Source organism: Bubalus bubalis, chromosome 5 (assembly GCF_019923935.1).
Source record: "Bubalus bubalis isolate 160015118507 breed Murrah chromosome 5, NDDB_SH_1, whole genome shotgun sequence".
In the NCBI taxonomy this organism is placed as follows: Eukaryota; Metazoa; Chordata; class Mammalia; order Artiodactyla; family Bovidae; genus Bubalus; species Bubalus bubalis.
Genome location: NC_059161.1, coordinates 125,862,442 through 125,881,284, shown reverse-complemented (window position 1 = coordinate 125,881,284; position 18,843 = coordinate 125,862,442). Strand labels below are relative to the sequence as shown.

General features: G+C 59.6%; 3 protein-coding genes and 1 non-coding gene across 6 annotated transcripts; 3 read left to right on the top strand and 1 right to left on the bottom strand.

Moving 5' to 3' along the window:
• Positions 1–82, bottom strand: TRNAS-GCU. Its single transcript has one exon. It is a non-coding gene; the product is annotated as a tRNA-Ser (tRNA).
• A 459-nt stretch (positions 83–541) lies between these two features.
• On the top strand, positions 542–2,814 carry B4GAT1 (beta-1,4-glucuronyltransferase 1). Its single transcript, XM_006056415.4, has 2 exons — positions 542–1,720; positions 1,944–2,814. Exons 1-2 carry the CDS (start codon positions 665–667, stop codon positions 2,133–2,135), a joined length of 1,248 nt encoding a protein of 415 aa, XP_006056477.1. The 5' UTR covers positions 542–664; the 3' UTR covers positions 2,136–2,814.
• A 273-nt stretch (positions 2,815–3,087) lies between these two features.
• On the top strand, positions 3,088–10,158 carry BRMS1 (BRMS1 transcriptional repressor and anoikis regulator). 3 transcript variants are annotated; one of them, XM_025286706.2, is made up of 9 exons: positions 3,088–3,221; positions 5,964–6,109; positions 6,180–6,270; positions 6,430–6,557; positions 6,705–6,784; positions 6,859–6,955; positions 7,436–7,528; positions 8,707–8,771; positions 9,615–10,158. In XM_025286706.2, the coding sequence occupies exons 2-9, from the start codon at positions 5,971–5,973 to the stop codon at positions 9,813–9,815; spliced, it is 894 nt and encodes a 297-aa protein (XP_025142491.1). In that variant the 5' UTR covers positions 3,088–3,221; positions 5,964–5,970; the 3' UTR covers positions 9,816–10,158. The 3 variants fall into 3 exon arrangements, with proteins under 3 accessions (XP_025142491.1, XP_025142488.1, XP_025142493.1); XM_025286703.2 differs by lacking the exon at positions 3,088–3,221 and adding an exon at positions 3,256–3,389; XM_025286708.2 differs by lacking the exon at positions 3,088–3,221 and adding an exon at positions 9,183–9,222 and having other exon boundaries at positions 9,615–9,757.
• A 142-nt stretch (positions 10,159–10,300) lies between these two features.
• On the top strand, positions 10,301–17,682 carry RIN1 (Ras and Rab interactor 1). The gene is made up of 10 exons (XM_006056416.4): positions 10,301–11,216; positions 11,361–11,541; positions 11,640–11,754; positions 11,855–11,927; positions 12,073–12,164; positions 12,331–13,077; positions 13,365–13,670; positions 13,980–14,111; positions 14,238–14,389; positions 15,337–17,682. Exons 1-10 carry the CDS (start codon positions 10,990–10,992, stop codon positions 15,820–15,822), a joined length of 2,511 nt encoding a protein of 836 aa, XP_006056478.1. The 5' UTR covers positions 10,301–10,989; the 3' UTR covers positions 15,823–17,682.
• Positions 17,683–18,843: the final 1,161 nt, after the last annotated feature.

Here is an 18,843-nt window from a genome sequence, read left to right as displayed (position 1 = left end):
CGACGAGGATGGGATTCGAACCCACGCGTGCAAAGCACAATGGATTAGCAGTCCATCGCCTTAACCACTCGGCCACCTCGTCCCACGTAGGGCATAGTCTTCCACATGCTCTTATCTCTCATCCAGGAGTGTTCCGGGACCCCTGCAGCCGTTCCTCAATACAGACCTGATAAAACTTAGAGGGAGAGGAGGCGGACAGAAAGGGGCTTTTGTGTTCCTTTCCGCCTGCCGCAGCCAGGAACCGCGCCATCCTTCACCATTCTGCAGTCAAGTTCGGTCACAGTTTCCGCTCCCTGATTCTGGGGCGAGAGAACCAAGGTCTCAGACGCACTTAGTCCAGGAGGTCGCGCACTGACCCAGAGGACGGGGTGCAGGTCCCCCGGAACACAGCAGGCGCGGTGGCGGGCAGTTTCCAGCGTTTGCAAAGCGCGCGGCGCGGACCGAGGCTGCAGTAACTCCTCCCGAGGATCAGGGGGCGAGCTGGCTCGCCGGAGGCCAGCGCGGGCGGCCGGGTGGGCGGGGCTGCGCGCGGAGCTCGGTTCGCCTCGGCTCGCTTCGGCCGCGCTCGGCAGGCTGCGGTAAATCCGGGCTTGCAGAGGCTAGTGGAGGCTAGTGGAGGCTGCGGCCCGGTGGTCCCTGCTGCGCGCCCCGAACCCCGAGAGCCATGCAGATGTCCTACGCCATCCGATGTGCCTTCTACCAGCTGCTGCTGGCCGCTCTCATGCTGGTGGCTATGCTGCAGCTGCTCTACCTGTCGCTGCTGTCCGGGCTGCATGGGCAAGAAGAGCAAGACCAATATTTCGAGTTCTTTCCCCCATCCCCGCGGTCGGTGGACCAAGTCAAGGCGCAGCTCCGCACCGCGCTGGCCTCCGGAGGCGTCCTGGACGCCAGCGGCGACTACCGCGTCTACAGGGGCCTACTGAAGACCACCATGGACCCCAACGATGTGATCCTGGCCACTCACGCCAGTGTGGACAACCTGCTGCACCTGTCGGGCCTGTTGGAGCGCTGGGAGGGCCCTCTGTCGGTGTCGGTGTTCGCCGCCACCAAGGAGGAGGCGCAGCTGGCCACGGTGCTGACCTATGCGCTGAGCAGCCACTGCCCCGATATGCGTGCCAGGGTCGCCATGCACCTTGTGTGCCCCTCACGCTACGAGGCCGCCGTTCCCGACCCCCGGGAGCCAGGGGAGTTTGCCCTGTTGCGTTCCTGCCAGGAGGTCTTCGACAAGCTGGCCAGGGTGGCCCAGCCTGGGGTCAATTACGCGCTGGGCACCAACGTCTCCTACCCCAATAACCTGCTGAGGAATCTGGCTCGTGAGGGGGCCAACTATGCCCTGGTAATCGACGTGGACATGGTGCCCAGCGAGGGGCTGTGGAGAAGCCTGCGGGAAATGCTGGATCAGAGCAAGCAGTGGGCGGGCACAGCGCTGGTGGTGCCTGCCTTTGAGATCCGTCGAGCTCGCCGCATGCCCATGAACAAAAACGAGCTGCTGCAGCTCTACCAGGTGGGCGAGGTGCGGCCCTTCTATTATGGGCTCTGCACCCCCTGCCAGGCGCCCACCAACTACTCCCGCTGGGTCAACCTGCCAGAAGAGACCTTGCTGAGGCCTGCCTACGTGGTGCCCTGGCAAGACCCCTGGGAGCCATTCTACGTGGCTGGAGGCAAGGTGCCCACCTTCGACGAGCGCTTTCGGCAGTATGGCTTCAATCGTATCAGCCAGGTGCTCTTAAGGGAGAGGGAAGGGGAAATGGGGCAGGAGGGATGGGGGAGTCAGGGAGGTCTGAATGGAAAAGAGGCAATGAGGATCATAGTTCAGGAAGTGGTTGAATGGTTGGAAGATCCAGGGTGTCTCCAGAGGACTAGGAATGCTGGAGCGAGCAGGGATGTCAGTCTCTGCTCTAGGAATGTCATCACACTTTGCTGATCTGTCTCTCCCTCCACAGGCCTGTGAGCTGCACGTGGCAGGATTCGATTTCGAGGTGCTTAATGAAGGTTTCCTGGTTCATAAAGGCTTCAAAGAAGTTTTGAAATTCCATCCCCAAAAGGAGGCTGAAAATCAGCACAATAAGATCCTTTACCGTCAGTTCAAACAGGAGTTGAAGGCCAAGTACCCTGACTCCCCGCGTCACTGCTGAGCCCTTCCCCCACCTAGTCTGAGAAGTCTCAGACCCCTCCCTCCTTAGGCCGCCCCTCAGGCCTGACTGGGGTAAGAAATGTCACTCCACTTTACAGTGGTTGCTGTGATGTTTGAACACTGGACTTGAATTTGGGGTGCTGGGGTCAAGTCCTAGCTTAACCACTAACTAGTTGTGTGGCCTTGAGCAAATCCCGTTCTCTCCCTGAGCTTCAGTTACCCCGTCTGTAAAAGGGAGGTGAGAAATACCTACCTCACAGAACTGTTGGGAGGCTCAGAGGAGATGCTGTATGTGAAAACACTCTGTAAGCTTCGTTCAAATGTGAAGTATTATTAATATTATTACAGTATTATTATTGTTGTTATTATTGTTATTATTATTAACAATCTTGGGTGGGTGGGCAGTAGGAGAGCAAAAAAGTATGAATGGGGCAGAGCTGAGAAGTCAGTCCTTAACAAAAGGGGCGTTTTGGAAAGAAAGCAGATGAAGGCGTTGAATTTAGTTCTTAGGTTTTCGGCAGCTTCCTGGTAGTCTAGGCCTCCGTCCCGGGGGCTCTGGAGAAGGGAAAGGTCTGGTAGGTTCTGTGTGTTAGTAGTCTGAGATCTGTACCCTTGAATAGGCTGAGCTAGGTAATTTGCCTACCGATTACAATGTGTAAATAAATAAGTGTTGACACCTATAGTTGGCTTCATTACTCTCCTGAACCGGGCGGGGATGGGAGAACAGGTCGCAGGTTCTCCCCTTTTCAAGCCGGGGGAGTTGGCTCTGGACCGAGGCGCGCGGACTTCGTGGCAAAGAGCGCACAAGGGCCTTTCCTGCCTGTTGAAAGCCTGTGCAAATTTCGATCGGTTGCTATGGAAACCGGCCCGCGGTATCCCAGCATGCCTCACCCCCAGCTGCCCAATTGTGAGAGCTCCGATAGGCGCCTCATGATGACACATGAGGAAGCGCGGCCAGGCCCCCGCCCCAGGAGGAAAGAGACCGGCCCAGCGCTTCCGGGAGCCCGGCGGCGGCGCCCAGTGTCCGCATCCTCCGGCACCTCTCAGGGAGTTTCGGACGTGAGGTCAGAGGCCCCACTCCCCGCGGGTGCGTAACGCCAACCCTGGCTCCTGGTTTGCCCTCTCCGGTCAGTCGGTCGGAGCCGGCCCAATCTCCAGGGCCGAAGCGGAGACTTAACCGGCCGGACGCGTGCGGGGACCGCGGGACCAGAGCTGGCAGCGGAAGAGCCAGTGATTCTCCCGCCCGCGCCTGCACGTACGGAGATGGAACTGGGCGGGAAGCTTTCGGTGCGCCGTGGAGGGGTTGGGTTGGCTTCTTCGAAACTGGGGCAGAATCTTCCTTCCTAGGAGGCCTCCCCTCGACTTGCTCACTTTCTGAAAGATAAATTGGAATATGCACAGTGCCCACGATTTGCTTTGCCATTCCTTACCGCTTGCAGCCTTTACAACACAGAGTGGCAATGGTTATTCTCTTTTTATACCCAGGGTAAGGAGTAGACTCAGACTGCTGGAGAGACTTTTTCCCAACCCCTCACCCTTTCTGGTCCAGAAAGATAGGCCTTACCAGTGAAGAGGAATTGCAAAGTTTGGAAAATGAAGGAACTGAGGCTTGAGATTGGGAAAGAGGCTGGTTTGGTGAACAGAGGCTTTCAGGTCAGGTTGAGATCATTTGTGAAATCATTGAGGGATGTTTTGAAACTTTTTAAGTGTTAGTCACTCAGTCGTGTCCGACTCTTTGTGACCCCATGGACTGTAGCCCTCCAGGCTTCTCTGTCCATGGAATTCTCCAGGCAAGAATACTGGAGTGGGTAGCCATTCCCTTCTCCAACGGATCTTCCCCACCCAGGAATCAAACCCAAGTCTCCTGCCTTGCAGGCACATTCTTTATCATCTGAGTCACCAGGGAAGTCCACTTTGAAACTTAGGCCAGTCACTTTATTTGAATTGATGTTTGCTACCTTTGCAGAAGCCAGGGGCTACCGAGAAGTAAAAGCCAATCCCTGCCCTACAGAAGTTTTTGTTTAACTTTGTATTTGCAAATCCTCCAGTCATCAAATGAGTTGGTGCAAATGGGTGAATAAAGCACATGTGCAGCCCTGCCCTGGTGAGGCTTACAGGCTGGTTGGAGAGACAGATGTGAGAATGGGCAAATAGACACGCAAATAAGTCAGGAAGGGTGACTGCACAGAGCTAAAGGACAACAAAGAAGCCCAGAGAAGGTATCACAGTGAATCAGAAGCCCCCAGTAGGCCAAGAGATGGTCTGCTGAGAAGACTGTTTCTTCTTCCTCTTGGCTGATCTTTTGGCAGCACTTGGCACCGTCACTTCTCCTTCATTCTGAAATTCTCTCTCCCCAGCTTTGAGTTTTTCCTCCTCCATCTCTTGCTAATTTTCTTCTTTTTTGGAGGGGTCTCATCGTCTGCCCCTTCGGTAACCCTGGAGTTCCATCATGAGCCCCTTCTCACTCCACACATTCTGCCTTGCTGGTGGCACCCTCTCCCAAGGTCTGAAGAACTCACTCTATGTGATGACCAGATCTCTGCAGCCCAGATTTCTCTCTGAGGCTTAGACCCATGTGTGCCCAGCCCTGCCCCGTCTCTCCTTTCAGGGTCTTTGTTCATGCCACTCATTCTCCTTCTAATGCTTTCTCTCCCTCGGCCAGCTCAGCTCATGGGTTTGGCCCGTCATTCTCTGCAAGCCCTCAGTGCTGCAGCAAGCTCCAGGTTTCATTTAGCTGCCTCTCCCATATGCCCTTGGTCTTAACTCTTCTGCTTCCTGGCCTCTGTCTCCCAGGAACTTGTCAACTCCTTGAGATCAGAGACTCTCTGTCTGCCGCACTTGAGCCAAGCTCCTACTATAGTGTCTGATGGTACCTAACATATATTAGATTTTTCAATAAAGATTAAATCAGTGAGTAAAAGGATGCTTAACCGTGTTCTTTGTTGCTGAGAAGTCAAGATAGGCACCAAAAAATATTGGCATCAGGTACAGGGAGGTCATCTGTTAACTCTGCAGGATCTGTTTCAGCTGAGAGCGACGATAAACAGATTGGAACAAGTAGAAGGTGAAAGAGTAGGAAGAGCAAGTGTTTACAAGACCTTGCAAAGATGGGAAATGGGGGGGTAATTGAGTGGAGTGGGATGAAGTTTTGTGTTTCTGCTTTTTCTGCATGTTGGGAAATACCTAAGCATGTCTAAAGTTTCCTAAGAAAGAGCTGCCAAGAGGGAAAGTTGAGCATGCAGAAGAGAGAGAGGGGAACTGATGACGTGGGGTCTTAGAGGAAGCTGAAGGAGATAGGATTTGAGCATAGCGAGAGGACCCGAGCATCGTAGGGTGGGAAGAGAAGTGGAGGGCTTTATAGGCAGAAGGGACAGCACTGGGGCAGCAGGGGCTGGGGAGGAAGTGTGTGGTGTATTTGAGAAGTGGCCATTAGATGTGGGGTGGAGTTGCTGGACAGTGGTTCAAGTCCAGTGTGCAGGGCCTCGAAAGCCTGGGTCAGAAGTTTGGGCCCAGTCCCATAGGCAGTGGGGAGCCCATCTTGGCCTTTCCCATCTTACGGATCATCACCTTGGCCAATATTACAGGGATTGAGATCACCAACAGTATCCAAGGGAATGGGCATTTCCACGGCTCCTAGATTTCTGGGAGATGTGTAGATGGCTCCATTTGTACCTGCCCCACCCCGCGTGTCCCCGGGGCCCAGCAAGTCCAGTCCAGTCCCTCCCCTGGCTGTTCCCGTCTGCAGCGAGGCTTGGTTTGGCTCCCCAAGTGAGCACTTTGCCACTCGGAGCTGCAGGCAGGGGCGAGTGATGGTTCCACTGCTTCCCAGCGCCCAGATGCCCGTCCAGCCTCCGAGCAGGGACGCAGAGGAGATGGGAGCAGAGCGCGACTCGGCCGCTGAGGTGAATGGGGAGGAGGAGGAGAGCGAGGAGGAGCGGAGCGGCAGCCAGACCGAGTCCGAGGAGGAGAGCTCAGGTGAGCCCCACACGCCCTCGAGCACCCCGCCCGCTCCCCCCAGCCGGTCCTGACTGGCCTCTTGTCCCAGAGATGGACGAGGAGGACTACGAGCGGCGCCGCAGTGAATGCGTCAGTGAGATGATGGACCTGGAGAAGCAGTTCTCGGAGCTGAAGGAGAAGTGAGCGAGGGGCCCGGGGCCCGGCTTTCAGGAGGCAGCGGTGGGCCTGGCGCTGGCCAGGGCTGGCTGGGGCCAGCGTGAGCAAGGGCCTGACCTGGGGCGCTGGGCACGTGTTTGATGGATGGGCACACGGGCGCACAGCTGCCTTTCGCCTCCCAGGTTGTTCAGGGAACGACTGAGTCAGCTGCGGGTGCGGCTGGAGGAAGTGGGAGCTGAGAGGGCGCCCGAATACACGGAGCCCCTGGGGGGGCTGCAGCGGAGCCTTAAGATTCGCATTCAGGTGGCAGGTCTGTGGCCCGTCCTGTGCCCTGTCCCCTTAAGAGAACCCACGGCTCTCTGTCCCCTTCCCCTCTCACCTGTGCCCTGCCTCGCTGGCCTTTGTGGGCAGCCAGGGCCATGGCCAAGCCGGGCCGCCCATCACCCTCCCTCTGCAGGGATTTACAAGGGCTTCTGTCTGGACGTGATCAGGAACAAGTATGAGTGTGAGCTGCAGGGAGCCAAGCAGCACCTGGAGGTGAATATGGGTGCGCCGGGTGGGGAGGAGGTGGCCGCCCGCCTCGCCCAGCTGAGCCGCCACGCCTTTTGCAGAGTGAGAAGCTGCTGCTGTACGACACGCTGCAGGGCGAGCTGCAGGAGCGGATCCAGAGGCTGGAGGAGGACCGCCAGAGCCTGGACATCAGCTCCGGTGAGGCCAGTGGCCGCCTGGCGCCCCTGTGCTTCCAGTGCCCGGTCCCCGTCTGGGCCTCGGCTTCCCTGCCTGCACGGGGGTGGGTGTAAGAGGACCCGCTCCGTGCTCACCGTGGGGACTGACGGAAAGCAGACGGGGAAAGGCCCCGCCTGGTGCCTGGCTGGGGGTCCCCTGCCCCCGTGCTGTTTCCAGAACGGAGGCATCATTCTGACACGTGCCCCTGCCGTGGCCACAGTGTGCCCATTCACACAGGGCACTGGGGAGGGAGGGACTAATGATCTCACACCCTGATCCATGAAACAGACGAGGAAACTGAGGTTTGTGGAAGTACAGTGACCTCTTTCCCAGGATTGAACGTGGCTTCCAAGCCCAGGCTTCTTTGCACTGCCCTGGGGAGGTTGATGAGGGACACGGGCTACAGGGGTGGGGTGTCCTGGGAGGATGGCACCCCGATGCTGACTCTGGTCTGGGGCGCAGAGTGGTGGGATGACAGACTGCATGCTAGAGGCAGCTCGAAGACATGGGACTCCTTGCCGCCCAACAAGAGGAAGAAGGCGCCTCTCGTTTCTGGTATCCTTCCCCATACAGTGGCCTGAACTGGGCAGGAGGTCAGGGTGGAGGCACATGGGAGACAGAGGCAGACCAGACTCACTTAAGGTCATCTGGCCTCCTGTGGCTGTGTCCAGGCAGATCCAGCTGTTGAATTTTCTGCAGGGTCCTCCTGGACTGTGTGGACCATGGAAAAATAGAAGCATTCATCCAGAGATTTCCCCATAGTTTTCTGAGTGAGGTCTCCTTTGATGCCCTTCTGGCTTTCTCACAGTGTCCCGGGCATGTCCCAGGCTCTCCCACCCCCATGCCTTTGCTGACTTTCCACTCCCCTCTTGGATGCCTTTGCCTGTCTGCCTGCTTGGTGCCCATCAATTGTCACCTCCTCCATGAAGCCTCTCCTGGTTTCCCCGACAATGGCTGTGGCTTCCCTCTCCTCTGCACCCCTGTATCTGAACTGGGGCACCTGCCTCCCTTCTGGACATAGTCACCGCTGCCACCCCCCAGGTGTGAGCCCCTCTTGTTCAGGGCCTGCTGTGCTGGCCTCCCCGCCTCGCATAGCCCAGCACGGAGTTGAATTGAATTCTTAGGTATACACACCCCTCCATATTTCTGCCACAACCAGATTATCAGGAAGTTGACCTCCTGATGATGGGGATCAGGTTCAAGCAGGGAGGGAAGAATCTGGACTGCAGAGACTTGAGCAGGGGCGGGAGGTGAGGGTGTGGAGACGTCAGGGGGACAGAGTGGCTAGTCCCCAGACGGGCGGGTGAGACCGATGGAGGGTGGTTTTCAGGACAGAAGAGATGAGAGTCCCCGTGTAGGTGAGAAAGGGGCCAGATGAGGGAACAGGGGTGCAAGATCCCTAAGTGGGTGGCCTGGGCCTTGGCCTTCTGACCTTGAGGCCTGAGAGGAGGTGAGGAGGGAGCTAAGGGGTGGTAAGATTGGGGCTGGACACCCTCTGTGGACTGGGTGAGATTGAAATAGGCCGCAGCCACGCACTCCACCCTGCTAAGAACCCAGGAGCCACGAGGTCGGAGGTGGAGCCTGAGTGCTACCCCAGGTGCTCGGCTCCCCATCCCGCCGTCCACGGCACCGCCTCTTCTGAGGGCTGGCACCTCCCACCCCCTGGGCTGGGGGCCTGGGCCCATCCCCTGCCCCCTCCACAACGCTTCCTGCTTCCTTGACCCCCATCTCAGGCCCTTATATCGTATACATGCTGCAGGAGATCGACATCCTGGAGGACTGGACGGCCATCAAAAAGGTGGGTCCAGCGCTGCCTGCCACAGGGTGGGGGCTGTCCGTGCAGCGTCCCCTCCCCAACCAGACCGGCTTTGGTCTCTATGCGGGCCTTCTTCCTCTGGGGAGCTCTCTTGTCAGCCCCTGGCACCCTCTGCTTCAGCCCAGGCACCCTGGCTTTGCTTGGCCTCCCAAACCTCCTGTTTACATCAGCCCCTTTCTTGTTCCAGGCAGGTTTTGATGGGCTGGGAGGAAGGAAGGCAGCTGGGCTGCCTGGGTCTCTGACAAGAGAGCACGTCAATCCTTTGCCTGGAAGGGGCCTTAAACTCCTCTCAGCCCCTCTTGTGCAGCCCCCATCCCAGAAAGGCTGCTGTGGAGGGGGGACTTGCTAAGCTGCAGGCAGCCTCTCAGTGGGCTTTTCTTCTTACCCACCCAGGCGAGGGCAGCTGTGTCCCCTCAGAAGAGAAAATCAGATGGTAAGAGTCACCAAGGGTGTTCCACCTCCCACCACCCCATCCCCCAGGCCAGCCTCCAGGAAAGGCCCTGAGGGATGCAGGGGCATATCAGATCAGTTAGGACGCTCTGGGTCTGAGGGCAGCTCTGGGTTTGAGGTCACGGAATTGGGGTGGGGTTGGGGCCAGGTCTGGTTAGGGAAAATAGAATGCTGAGCCTCCACAGCTGGCCTGGGGGCCTGGAGAACTAGGGAGCCCATGAGTAAGGGCTGTGGGGCTGTCCTGTCCTCCCGGCCTCACCTGCCCTGGGCCAGACTGAGGCCACTCCTCTCAGTCCCCAGTATGAAGTGCCTCCCTTCCTCTTGGTTTGCCTTCCTCTAACCTGTAGTGATTTTTCCCTTCCTGTGTACCCCCAGGACCTTGACCCTGCTCTTCACAGCCAGGGGGGCCCCTTGGAGCAGCTGGCACCAAACTCAGGACTTGAACTTTCCTGCTGCAGAAAGGCAGACTGGCAGGCCCCTCGGGGTCTGCCCAGCCATCTCTCCAGTGCTGCTCCAGGGTCTTCTGCTCCAGCCATCACTGGTCTGGGCTCCTCCTCTGCCCTCCCCGGGGCCTGAACAGCAAAGGCCTGGAGCTGCTCGAGGCCAGCCAGACAGTCTCCTCCCTCCCCAGCCAGCCCACCACCACCCCCTCCCGAAGGTCGCCCTCTTCGGAGCCCTCCCTGACGAAGACATGCCTGTCTTAAGCCAAAGCAACATCCTTTCTTTGGACCTTGGACTCCAGTCACTGAGTTGGGTCCCACTTCACAGGAACTCTGAGCCAGAAATTATATTTGAGGGGCCTGCTTGTCTTGGCTGTTGCTGGAGTGACAAGGCAGGCTCCTTGGGTCTTCCTTCTCGAGGAGGTTCCTGGTGTCTGCCTCCCACATTTCAGGGACTGGAATTAAAATCTTTCCTGGGACTCCGGCATGACCCGCCTGTGTCTAATTTACCTTGCAAGAGAATCAGGACTCTGGTGGAAAGTGCTTGAGACAGGCAGTCTCTGCTGGGGGCCCTGGTATCTCCTCCAGTGAGTGGAGCCTACCCCTTCTGACTTGGGGTATAGGCTGGGGAAGGAGGCATTCCCCCACACATCTGCTCCAGATGTGGGGGGCTGGGCCCTGGACTGTCTGGTGCTGGTGAGCAAATTCTGAGGCAACTTGGGGCACAGGCCGAGCACGTGGCCTGGGTGCTCCGTGCCTAGAGACTGGATCATGTCTGCACCTGCCCCAGTCTCAGCAGATTGGCAAGGCAGGCTGTGTGCGTGGGAGGCAGCCAGCAGCAGCGCCGTGTGCCGACGACCTCACAGCCAGACTCCCCCCCTGTTTAGCGCTGAGTGTCAGAACCACCCCCAGAACCTCCACTAAGCAAAGGGGTTAGTTTCCATGGAGACACAGCATCCTTTCTCCATGGCAACCAGAAATCCCCCAAACCAAGTTAAGCTCAGGCATGAGTCATCTGTGGCCAGTAGGGGGCACTCACCCAAAAGGCTGACCTTAGGGCCAGGGACAGATGAGCAGTTGACCACAGACTTGAAGGTGCCCCAAGGGCGAGGCCCTCGGAGACCTTGGCGGGCACTGCTTAACCCCTTCCTGCCCACCTGTGCGGTTCGAGGAGTCTGGCAAAGCTGCAGGAAGCACCGTGTGGAGGTGGCAGCCCCACAGCTAGAACTCGGCAGGCCACCTGCATGGAGTGGATCCCTGCCCCCAGAGGCTGGACCCAGAGCAGAGGAAGCAGGCACTGCCCGGGCTGAATGGACACACAAGAGTTAACTGGCGGGTGTGACAGGGCGAACCGCCCTCAGGAAGTGTTACTCACCACTGGGAATGTGAGTGCTCTCGCCTTGGGGGCTGGCTTCTCTGAGTCCCGGGAGAGACTGGAGGAGCTCCCGGCCATGGATACTCCCTGGAAGCCAGGAACAGGCCCCCTCGGAGGCCCCCACCCAGCCAGCTTCGCTTCTGGGCACCTGGAGAGAGAAAAGTTAGTGAAGTTGGAAGGGCAGCCCTGGTGGGGTGGTGTGGAAGGTGGGGAACCCGAGCTGGGTCTGTCCCAGGGCAAAGGAAGGGGAGACGGTTGGGCAAAACCCTGCTCAGGCCTGGTGCGCCCACCCCCCACCCCCGCCAGGCCAGCCCAGGACCCACGGTACGATGTGCCTGGTGCCGGCGGGGCGCAGGCAGGTGGATCACAGCGGCCAGGGCGCACCGTGAGCCTGCGGGAGCGCCTGCTGCTCACCCGGCCCGTGTGGCTGCAGCTGCGGGCCAACGAGGCCGCCGCGCTGCACGTGCTGAGGACCGAGCCCCCCGGGGTGAGTCTCTCCCTACCCCTGGGGCTGGAGGCTGAGGGTAGGGGGGGCGAGGGGCTGGACACAGAGGGCCCGAGCCTCTGATCCCTGTCCACTCGCAGACATTCCTGGTACGGAAGTCTAACAGTCGCCAGTGCCAAGCCCTGTGCATGCGGCTGCCTGAGGCCAGTGGCCCCTCCTTCGTCTCTAGCCACTGTATCCAGGAGACCGCTGAGGGTGAGAGGGACTGGCCCGGCCTGGCGGGAGGGGCTGGAAGCATCAGGTCGGGGCTCAGGGGGGCTGCTCCCAGAGAACAACCTCACTTCCCATCCCTCAGGCGTCTCCCTGGAGGGCTCAGAGCTTGTGTTCCTAGACCTGGTCCAGCTGATCTGTGCCTACTGCCACACCCGGTGAGCCTGCCTGCAGGGTGCCTGCTCTCCACAGGGCCCTGCTTCCCTTCCCGGGACATCTTGTCCTCCTCGCCCACGGGCGCTCCCAGTGCCCGCCACCCAGAGCTTTCCTCACTGCCCACTTTTTGCTCCCCTCTGGCCTTAGGGACATTCTTCTCCTCCCGCTTCAGCTCCCCAGAGCCATCCGCCAGGCAGCCACCCACAAGGAGCTGGAAGCCATCTCCCATCTGGGCATGGGTAAGGGCTCCCGGGCTACCCACTGCACAGATGGACAAGCTGAGGCCAAGAGGGAAAGGGAAGGCGAAGGCACACAGCCTGAAGCCTGGGCCTTTCCCCCAGTTGGGTCCCCTCCCTGAGCCTCCCCGACCCCCACCCCAAGGCCCAACCTGTTTCTCTTCCCTAGAGTTCTGGAGCTCCTCCCTCAACACCAAGGCTCAGCCAGGCCCATCGGAAGGCCCCCCGCTGCCCCGGCTGAAGCCCCGGCCCCCACAAGAGCTGGACCAGGGCACTGGAGCTGCCCTGTGTTTCTTCAACCCCCTGTTCCCAGGGGATCTGGGCCCCACCAAGCGGGAGAAATTCAAGAGGAGCTTCAAAGTTCGTGTGTCCACGGAGACCTCCAGCCCCCTGTCTCCCCCAGCTGTGCCACCTCCCCCAGTCCCGGTGTTGCCAGGGACAGTCCCCAACCAGACAGAAAGGTTGCCCCCTCGCCAGCTGCTACGGAGGGAGAGCTCGGTGGGGTACCGTGTGCCAGGGGGCGCTGGCCCCAGCCTCCTGCCGCTGCCCTCCCTCCAGGAGGTGGACTGCGCCTCCCCCAGCAGCTCAGAGGAGGAGGGGGTGCCGGGGTCCCCGGGGAGCCCAGCGACCTCACCCCACCTGGGCTACCAGTGGCGGCGGCGGCCCCTGCTTCGGTCCATGAGCGCTGCCTTCTGCTCCCTGCTAGCGCCTGAGCGGCAGGTGGGCCGGGCAGCAGCGGCGCTGACGCAGGACAGACACACGGCCGTGGGACAGCTGGTGCAGGACCTGCTGACCCAGGTGCGTGCTGGCCCCGAACCCCGGGAGCTGCAGGCCGTCCGCGAGGCTCTGAGCCGGGCCCGAGCCATGCTGAGCGCAGAGCTGAGCCCAGAGAAGCTGCTGCCACCAGACAGGCTGGGTGAGACTCCAGCCCGGGGTCCTCTGGTGCAGCCCCGTCTCCAGAATTCAGCTTTTCCGCCTTCCTCTCTCTCTGCCTCTCCAGGGCCAGCCTGTCTCTCAGTCTGTTCTTCCGTGTACACCCACCTTGTCTCTGCATCATTCAAGCAACTTCTACCCACCGCCTCTCTCCCAGTCACAAAGATTCCTCCTCTTTTTCATCCCCCTCCCCTCCCGATCATGCCCTTCCTCCCCGGGACTCCCACCCCGCCCCAGTTCCTCTGACCCTTGCCTGCCTCTCCCCGACAGAACACGTCCTGGAGAAGTCGCTGCACCGCTCAGTGCTCAAGCCGCTGCGGCCCATCCTGGTGGCCCGCCTGCGGCACCGGCTTTCAGCCAACAGCTCCCTGGGCCGCCTGGCTGAAGGCCTCCGCCTGGCCCGGGCCCGGGGCGCCAGCGCCTTCGGGTCCCACTTAAGCCTGCCCTCCCCGGTAGAGATGGAGCAAGTGCGTCAGAAGCTGTTACAGCTGCTTCGCGCCTACTCACCCAGCGCCCAGGTCAAGCGGCTCCTGCAGGCCTGCAAGCTGCTCTACACGGCCCTGAGGACCCAGGCGGGTATGCCCCCTCCCACCACCTCCCACTGGCTGCTGCCAAGTCAGAGGCAGGCCACTGGGCTGAGGGTCTAGGAATGGCACAGCAGGGAAAACAAAGGAAAAAAAAAATATATATATATATATATGGATATGGATCCACCTTCCCATTTCACAGATGGTAATACTGTGGCCCAGAAAGCAGAGCATCCACTCCCCATCCAGTGCCCCTGGTTGCCATAGAGACCACGTTGCCTGGCAGGCAGAGTGAGGGTCGTTGTCTAAGATAAGTAGCAAAGGATCCTGACCCTGTGGCCTCCCCCACCACCTACAGGGGAGGGCGCGGGGGCCGACGAGTTCCTGCCATTGCTGAGCCTCGTGCTGGCCCACTGTGACCTTCCTGAGCTGCTGCTGGAGGCCGAGTACATGTCAGAGCTCCTGGAGCCTGCCCTGCTCACCGGAGAGGGTGAGGGACCCCACAGGCCCCCGCTTCTGTCTGGGTGTGGCTGGGGTACCCTGACTGAGCAGGGGAGGCAGGGAGGAGCAGTGGCTCACACCGAGCCTGAGCCGCAGCCCTCCCCTCATGTCCCAGGCGGCTACTACCTGACCAGCCTCTCGGCCAGCCTGGCCCTGCTGAGTGGCCTGACCGAGGCCCACGCCCTGCCCCTGAGCCCCTCGCAGGAGCTGCAGCGCTCGCTCAGCCTCTGGGAGCAGCGCCGCCTGCCCGCCACCCACTGCTTCCAGGTAACGGGACTGGCCAGCCCCGGGGGGCACCTGGCGTCATCTGGCGCGGTCCGCTCCTTCGCCCAGTGAGACTCAGAAAAGGCCAGGAAAGGGGAAGGGCAGTCCTGCGTCACCAGGCAACAGCGTCCCACACGGAACACCTGCCTGAGCCAGCCCTTCTGGATGGTGCGTCTTACCAGCTGACACTGCTCAGTGCTCTGGCAACCCACAGTCTTCACAGAAACTGAAGTGGGATCATTATTATGCCCATTTTACAGATGAGGAAACTGAGATATGGCATGGGAAGGACACAGGCAGGCTCAAACCCCAGATCCTTCTGGGGCAGCTTCTGGCTGCCACCTGGACTCAGGCTTCCAGGCCACGCCCCCTTCACCCTCAGTCCCCGCCCCCCACTCCCCCGGCTCAGGCAAGGTGCTCTGAGAGCCAGAGAGTAACTCTGCCATTCACCTCCTTCCTTCCAGTCAAGGGACCCTTCCTTCCTTAGCCTTGGCTAAGAGTCCAGATTTGGTAGCCAGATCCTGGGTCCAAATGCTGGCATTTCTGCTTTCTGGCTTTGGGAGTTTGGGCCAGTTAGGTGTCCTCTTTGTGCCTCAGTTTGCTCATCTGTAAAATGGGGTAATAGGACCTACATCCTGGGGTTGATATTGGATACAATGGATTAATTCAGAACAAGCACTGAGGGCTCAGAGTAAGCTCGACCTGAGTGGGATCGATAGGCTGTAGAGGCCTGCTGGGCTGTCCTTCCAGCACGCGGCTCTGACCCACGAGCTCAGGGACGGCCCTCTCATCCACAGAGCCCCCCTCAGAGTTCACCTTATTCAAAAAGCTTTGGCTGCTGGTTCTACCACTGGCTTTGTCCCATCCACCCCTGTCCCTGCAGAGCCTGGACTGTGACCTCGAGCCTTGCAGGCAGGACTGAGTTCTTGTTCTTGCTTCTCCTTGCACAGCACCTCCTCCGCATAGCCTATCAGGACCCCAGCAGTGGCTGTACCTCCAAGACGCTGGCCGTGCCCCCAGGAGCCTCGATTGCCACGCTGAACAAGCTCTGTGCCACCAAGTTCCGGGTGACCCAGCCTGATACTTTTGGCCTCTTCCTGTACAAGGGACAGGACTACCAGCGCCTGCCCCCCGGAGCCCTGGCTCACAGGCTCCCCACTGCCGGCTACCTCGTCTACCGCCGGGCAGAGCAGCCCGAGACCCCGGGGGCCTCACCTGGGGCTGCCACAGGGGAGGGCAGTGGGGGGCCAGAGGCAGGGGACAGGGAGGAGGACAAAGCGGGCCGGGGGACTGGGGAAACCAAGGCCAAAACCAGCCCCAGGGATGGCAGGGGAGAATCTGAGACAGTGGCCGAGGGGGCCGAGGACCAGGCCAGGGGAGGCCCCACTCAGCCAAGGGGGCCAGAGACTGAGGAGAGCCAGGCCGCAGAGGAGTAGCTGGGAATGGACAGAAGGGCTGCATGGGGCAGGAAGCTCGGAGCCTGCTGGGACGGCCTTGCAGAGTGTCAGCCTCGCTGGCCCAGGCCACAGGCCCCAGAGCCTCCCAACTCTGCTCCTGGTCTGCCGCCATCTCTGACCCTCCAGCACACCGATCACACCTGCTGGCCACATCCAGGGCACGTGGGTGAAGCCCAAGGGATCTGGGGGGCCCAGATGAAGGCCCTTGGCCTCTCCTCCTGCTCCCCCAGCTGGAAGCCAGGCAGCCCACAGTGAGGAGTGTGTCCAGCAGGGGAGAAATCCATCAGGGGCCCCACCTCTGGCGGCAGTGGGGAGGGGTGGGTGGTTCAAGGCCCAGAAAGGCCCCACCAATTTCCAGGTGTCAGGAGGATTCAGAGAAGCAGCAAGGCCTCAGGGCTCAGTCCTGCCCACACCACCTGCAGAACAAGCACCTCCGAACCTCAGTGTCCTCGCCTATAAAGTGGGGGTGCTACCGCTGCCCTGCCTTCTCCCAGAAGCCTTCCATGGCTCAGAATAGATGGTTTTGTTGCACAGCAGAGCACAGCTAGGGAAAGGGGAGAGAAAGAGGTTGAATATTAGCAAAACCCCCAGCTTGCATATACACACGCCTCTCTGAGGGTCCATTCTCCACCCTCACCTAAGGGAGAGGTTCTCTAAGCAGCCCTGGGGACATCCAGGGAGCCAGGCTCAGCCAAGGGAGCACCCTGTTCCAGTCTTTCCCCAAGAGAAGAAGTCCTCCCAGGCACGCTGCTGTCCCAGGGGAAGTGGACGGTGAGACAGCCTTCTGAAATGGAATGAGGACTCAGAAACTGTCTCTTCTGCACTGAAGTCTCTTGGACCTCACAACAGGTTTTTCAGGAGTCAGGGTCTGATTTATTACCCACCGAGGCTGGGAAAGTGACTCCTAAGACGCCACACAGCGGACCATTAGACCAAACCAGGAGTCAGGTTCCAACTATGCCTTGTGTTCTAAGCCACCAATACATTAATCCTCAAGGTTTAGGGCTTCTCCGATGGCTCAGTGATAAAGAATCTGCCTGCAGTGCAGGAGATGTAGGAGATGGGGGTTTGATCCCTGGATCTGGAAGATCCCCTGGAGGAGGAAATGGCAGGCAACCCACTCCAATATTTTTGCCTGGGAAATCCCAGGGACAGAGGAGCCTGGTAGGCTACAGTCCATGGGGTCGCAAAGAGTCAGTCAGACCTGAGCGACTGAGCGGGAGGTCCAGGCAGACAGCAAATGAGCAAAGAAAATACCAGAGACCACCACAAGAGGGCACACGTAGCCCAGGAAGCGGCTGAGAGGGCGACCTGATAGACTGCGGCTCCGGGGCTGCAGCGGTGCAGGTGGTCCCGGGGTTTGCAGTCTTGCAACCGCCAAGCAAGTAGGGGGCAGTGCAAGAGCCAAGCCTCTGGCCCTCAGCTGTCTTGGGAGTCTGAGGTCTGGATGAGGCTGGCCTCCGGGGACCACTCCCTGGAAAGGAACTAGGCTCCAGTGGAAGGAGGACCCTAGCCAGTCTCTGAGGGGCTCGCTCGGGCCCTGAGCACACGGGACAGCGGCCCACATATTAGACATGATGGCTGAGAGGCAGAAATCACAGCCTTTGGGATTTCAGACCCTCCAGGTACAGCCCGGGTGCAGGACTCCCAAATTTCTCACTAGGCCATCGGCAGCTCTCTGCCACCTTCCACCCCCTCCCACGCACACACACAGGCTCCTCCCTGGCGTGGGGTCTCACTTCACTCTTTTGTATGTACTCCCCACCAGTCCCGCACCCACCCCAGTGCCTTGTACAGTGCTGGGCGCTCCACAGGCGCTCAATAAATGTTGTCCACTGATTGGAGTTTGATAACTAAGAGCGAAGGGTGGTGAGGTGGGAGGCTAAGGGAGGGCTGGGTTCTGGGAAGCAAACACAGGCTGTCTCAAGTTCAGTCCCAGAGGAAGTTCCTGGCATGGTCGTAGGAGGTGTTCAGAGAGCCCCAGGGCCGGATGTAGAGCCGATCTCATGGGAACTACGACTGGTGGAGACTTCTGGGCCCCTGCAAGGGGGCCTCTGCAAGCCCCTCCCACCCCCTCCAGGGCTCAGTCCTAATTCCTGGCCCTGGGAATTCAGCATGCCCTCAGCAGTGGCTCAGTGGAGCATTGCCAGGCCCTGCCTGCCGCCTGAATCTCCCGGTTTATCTTCTGAAGAGATTCTGATGGTTCAGGGGTCCCGACCAGGTAAATCTGCATGACCAAGGGTCATTGGACAGGGCTTGGGGTTCCAGGGAAGGCAACGATAGGTCAGTCTAAGATTGATCTCACTATCCCCATTTTACAGATGAGGAAACTGAGGCTTGCTCAGGGAAAGTGACTCGTTACAGGGCAAAGGACTCAGACACCAGGTTCCATGGATCTTTAGATTCTACAGTCCTCCTAGAGAGAAGGACTCGTGTACTCATCCACTCAGCAGTAACCCATTGTGTCCGAACCGGCTAAGCACCCACAGCCCCCGCTGGAGGGAGTCAGGTGGGCAGCCTAGTGTGCACTTGGGTCTGTACTGCCCCGGACTCCCACCCCTGCCACCCACCTATGACCCTCTGAGGAAGTCAGGGCTCTGAGAGGGGCCACACTGAGCCCAGCATCCACTGCTGCAGGGCAGGGCTGACCCTGATGCTTGGATCTCTGGAGGAGCAGCCGTCATTTCCTCACTTGGAACTGTTGCACTTCCACCTCACAGAAGTTCTCTGAATTGGTTTACTGTCTGTCTTCCTCACCCGAAGGCCAGAGCCAAGTCAGCCTTGTTCCCTGCTGAACCCTGGGGGCCTCGAACAATGCCTGGCCAGGAACTCCCACTTGGTAAGTGTGTGCGGAATAATTGATCCAGGAAGACTCAGCCTACACCGTTCATCCTGGTTCCTGGGACTCGGGGCAGCGGTGCAGCCTCCATTTCCGCCACTAGGGGGCGAGCGTGCCCTGCTCCCCCTCATTGCCAAGGTCCCTTCTCTCCTGAGGCCACC

Excerpts from the sequence above, each read along its gene's own strand:
- B4GAT1 (XM_006056415.4), top strand. The coding sequence starts at position 665 with ATGCAGATGTCCTACGCCATCCGATGTGCCTTCTACCAGCTGCTGCTG. Across the intron at positions 1,721-1,943 it reads GCTTCAATCGTATCAGCCAG|GCCTGTGAGCTGCACGTGGC; the intron begins GTGCTCTTAAGG and ends CTCCCTCCACAG.
- BRMS1 (XM_025286706.2), top strand. The coding sequence starts at position 5,971 with ATGCCCGTCCAGCCTCCGAGCAGGGACGCAGAGGAGATGGGAGCAGAG. Across the intron at positions 6,785-6,858 it reads GAGCCAAGCAGCACCTGGAG|AGTGAGAAGCTGCTGCTGTA; the intron begins GTGAATATGGGT and ends CGCCTTTTGCAG. Across the intron at positions 7,529-8,706 it reads GAAGGCGCCTCTCGTTTCTG|GCCCTTATATCGTATACATG; the intron begins GTATCCTTCCCC and ends CCCCCATCTCAG.
- RIN1 (XM_006056416.4), top strand. The coding sequence starts at position 10,990 with ATGGACACACAAGAGTTAACTGGCGGGTGTGACAGGGCGAACCGCCCT. Across the intron at positions 11,755-11,854 it reads TATCCAGGAGACCGCTGAGG|GCGTCTCCCTGGAGGGCTCA; the intron begins GTGAGAGGGACT and ends CCCATCCCTCAG. Across the intron at positions 12,165-12,330 it reads CATCTCCCATCTGGGCATGG|AGTTCTGGAGCTCCTCCCTC; the intron begins GTAAGGGCTCCC and ends TCTCTTCCCTAG.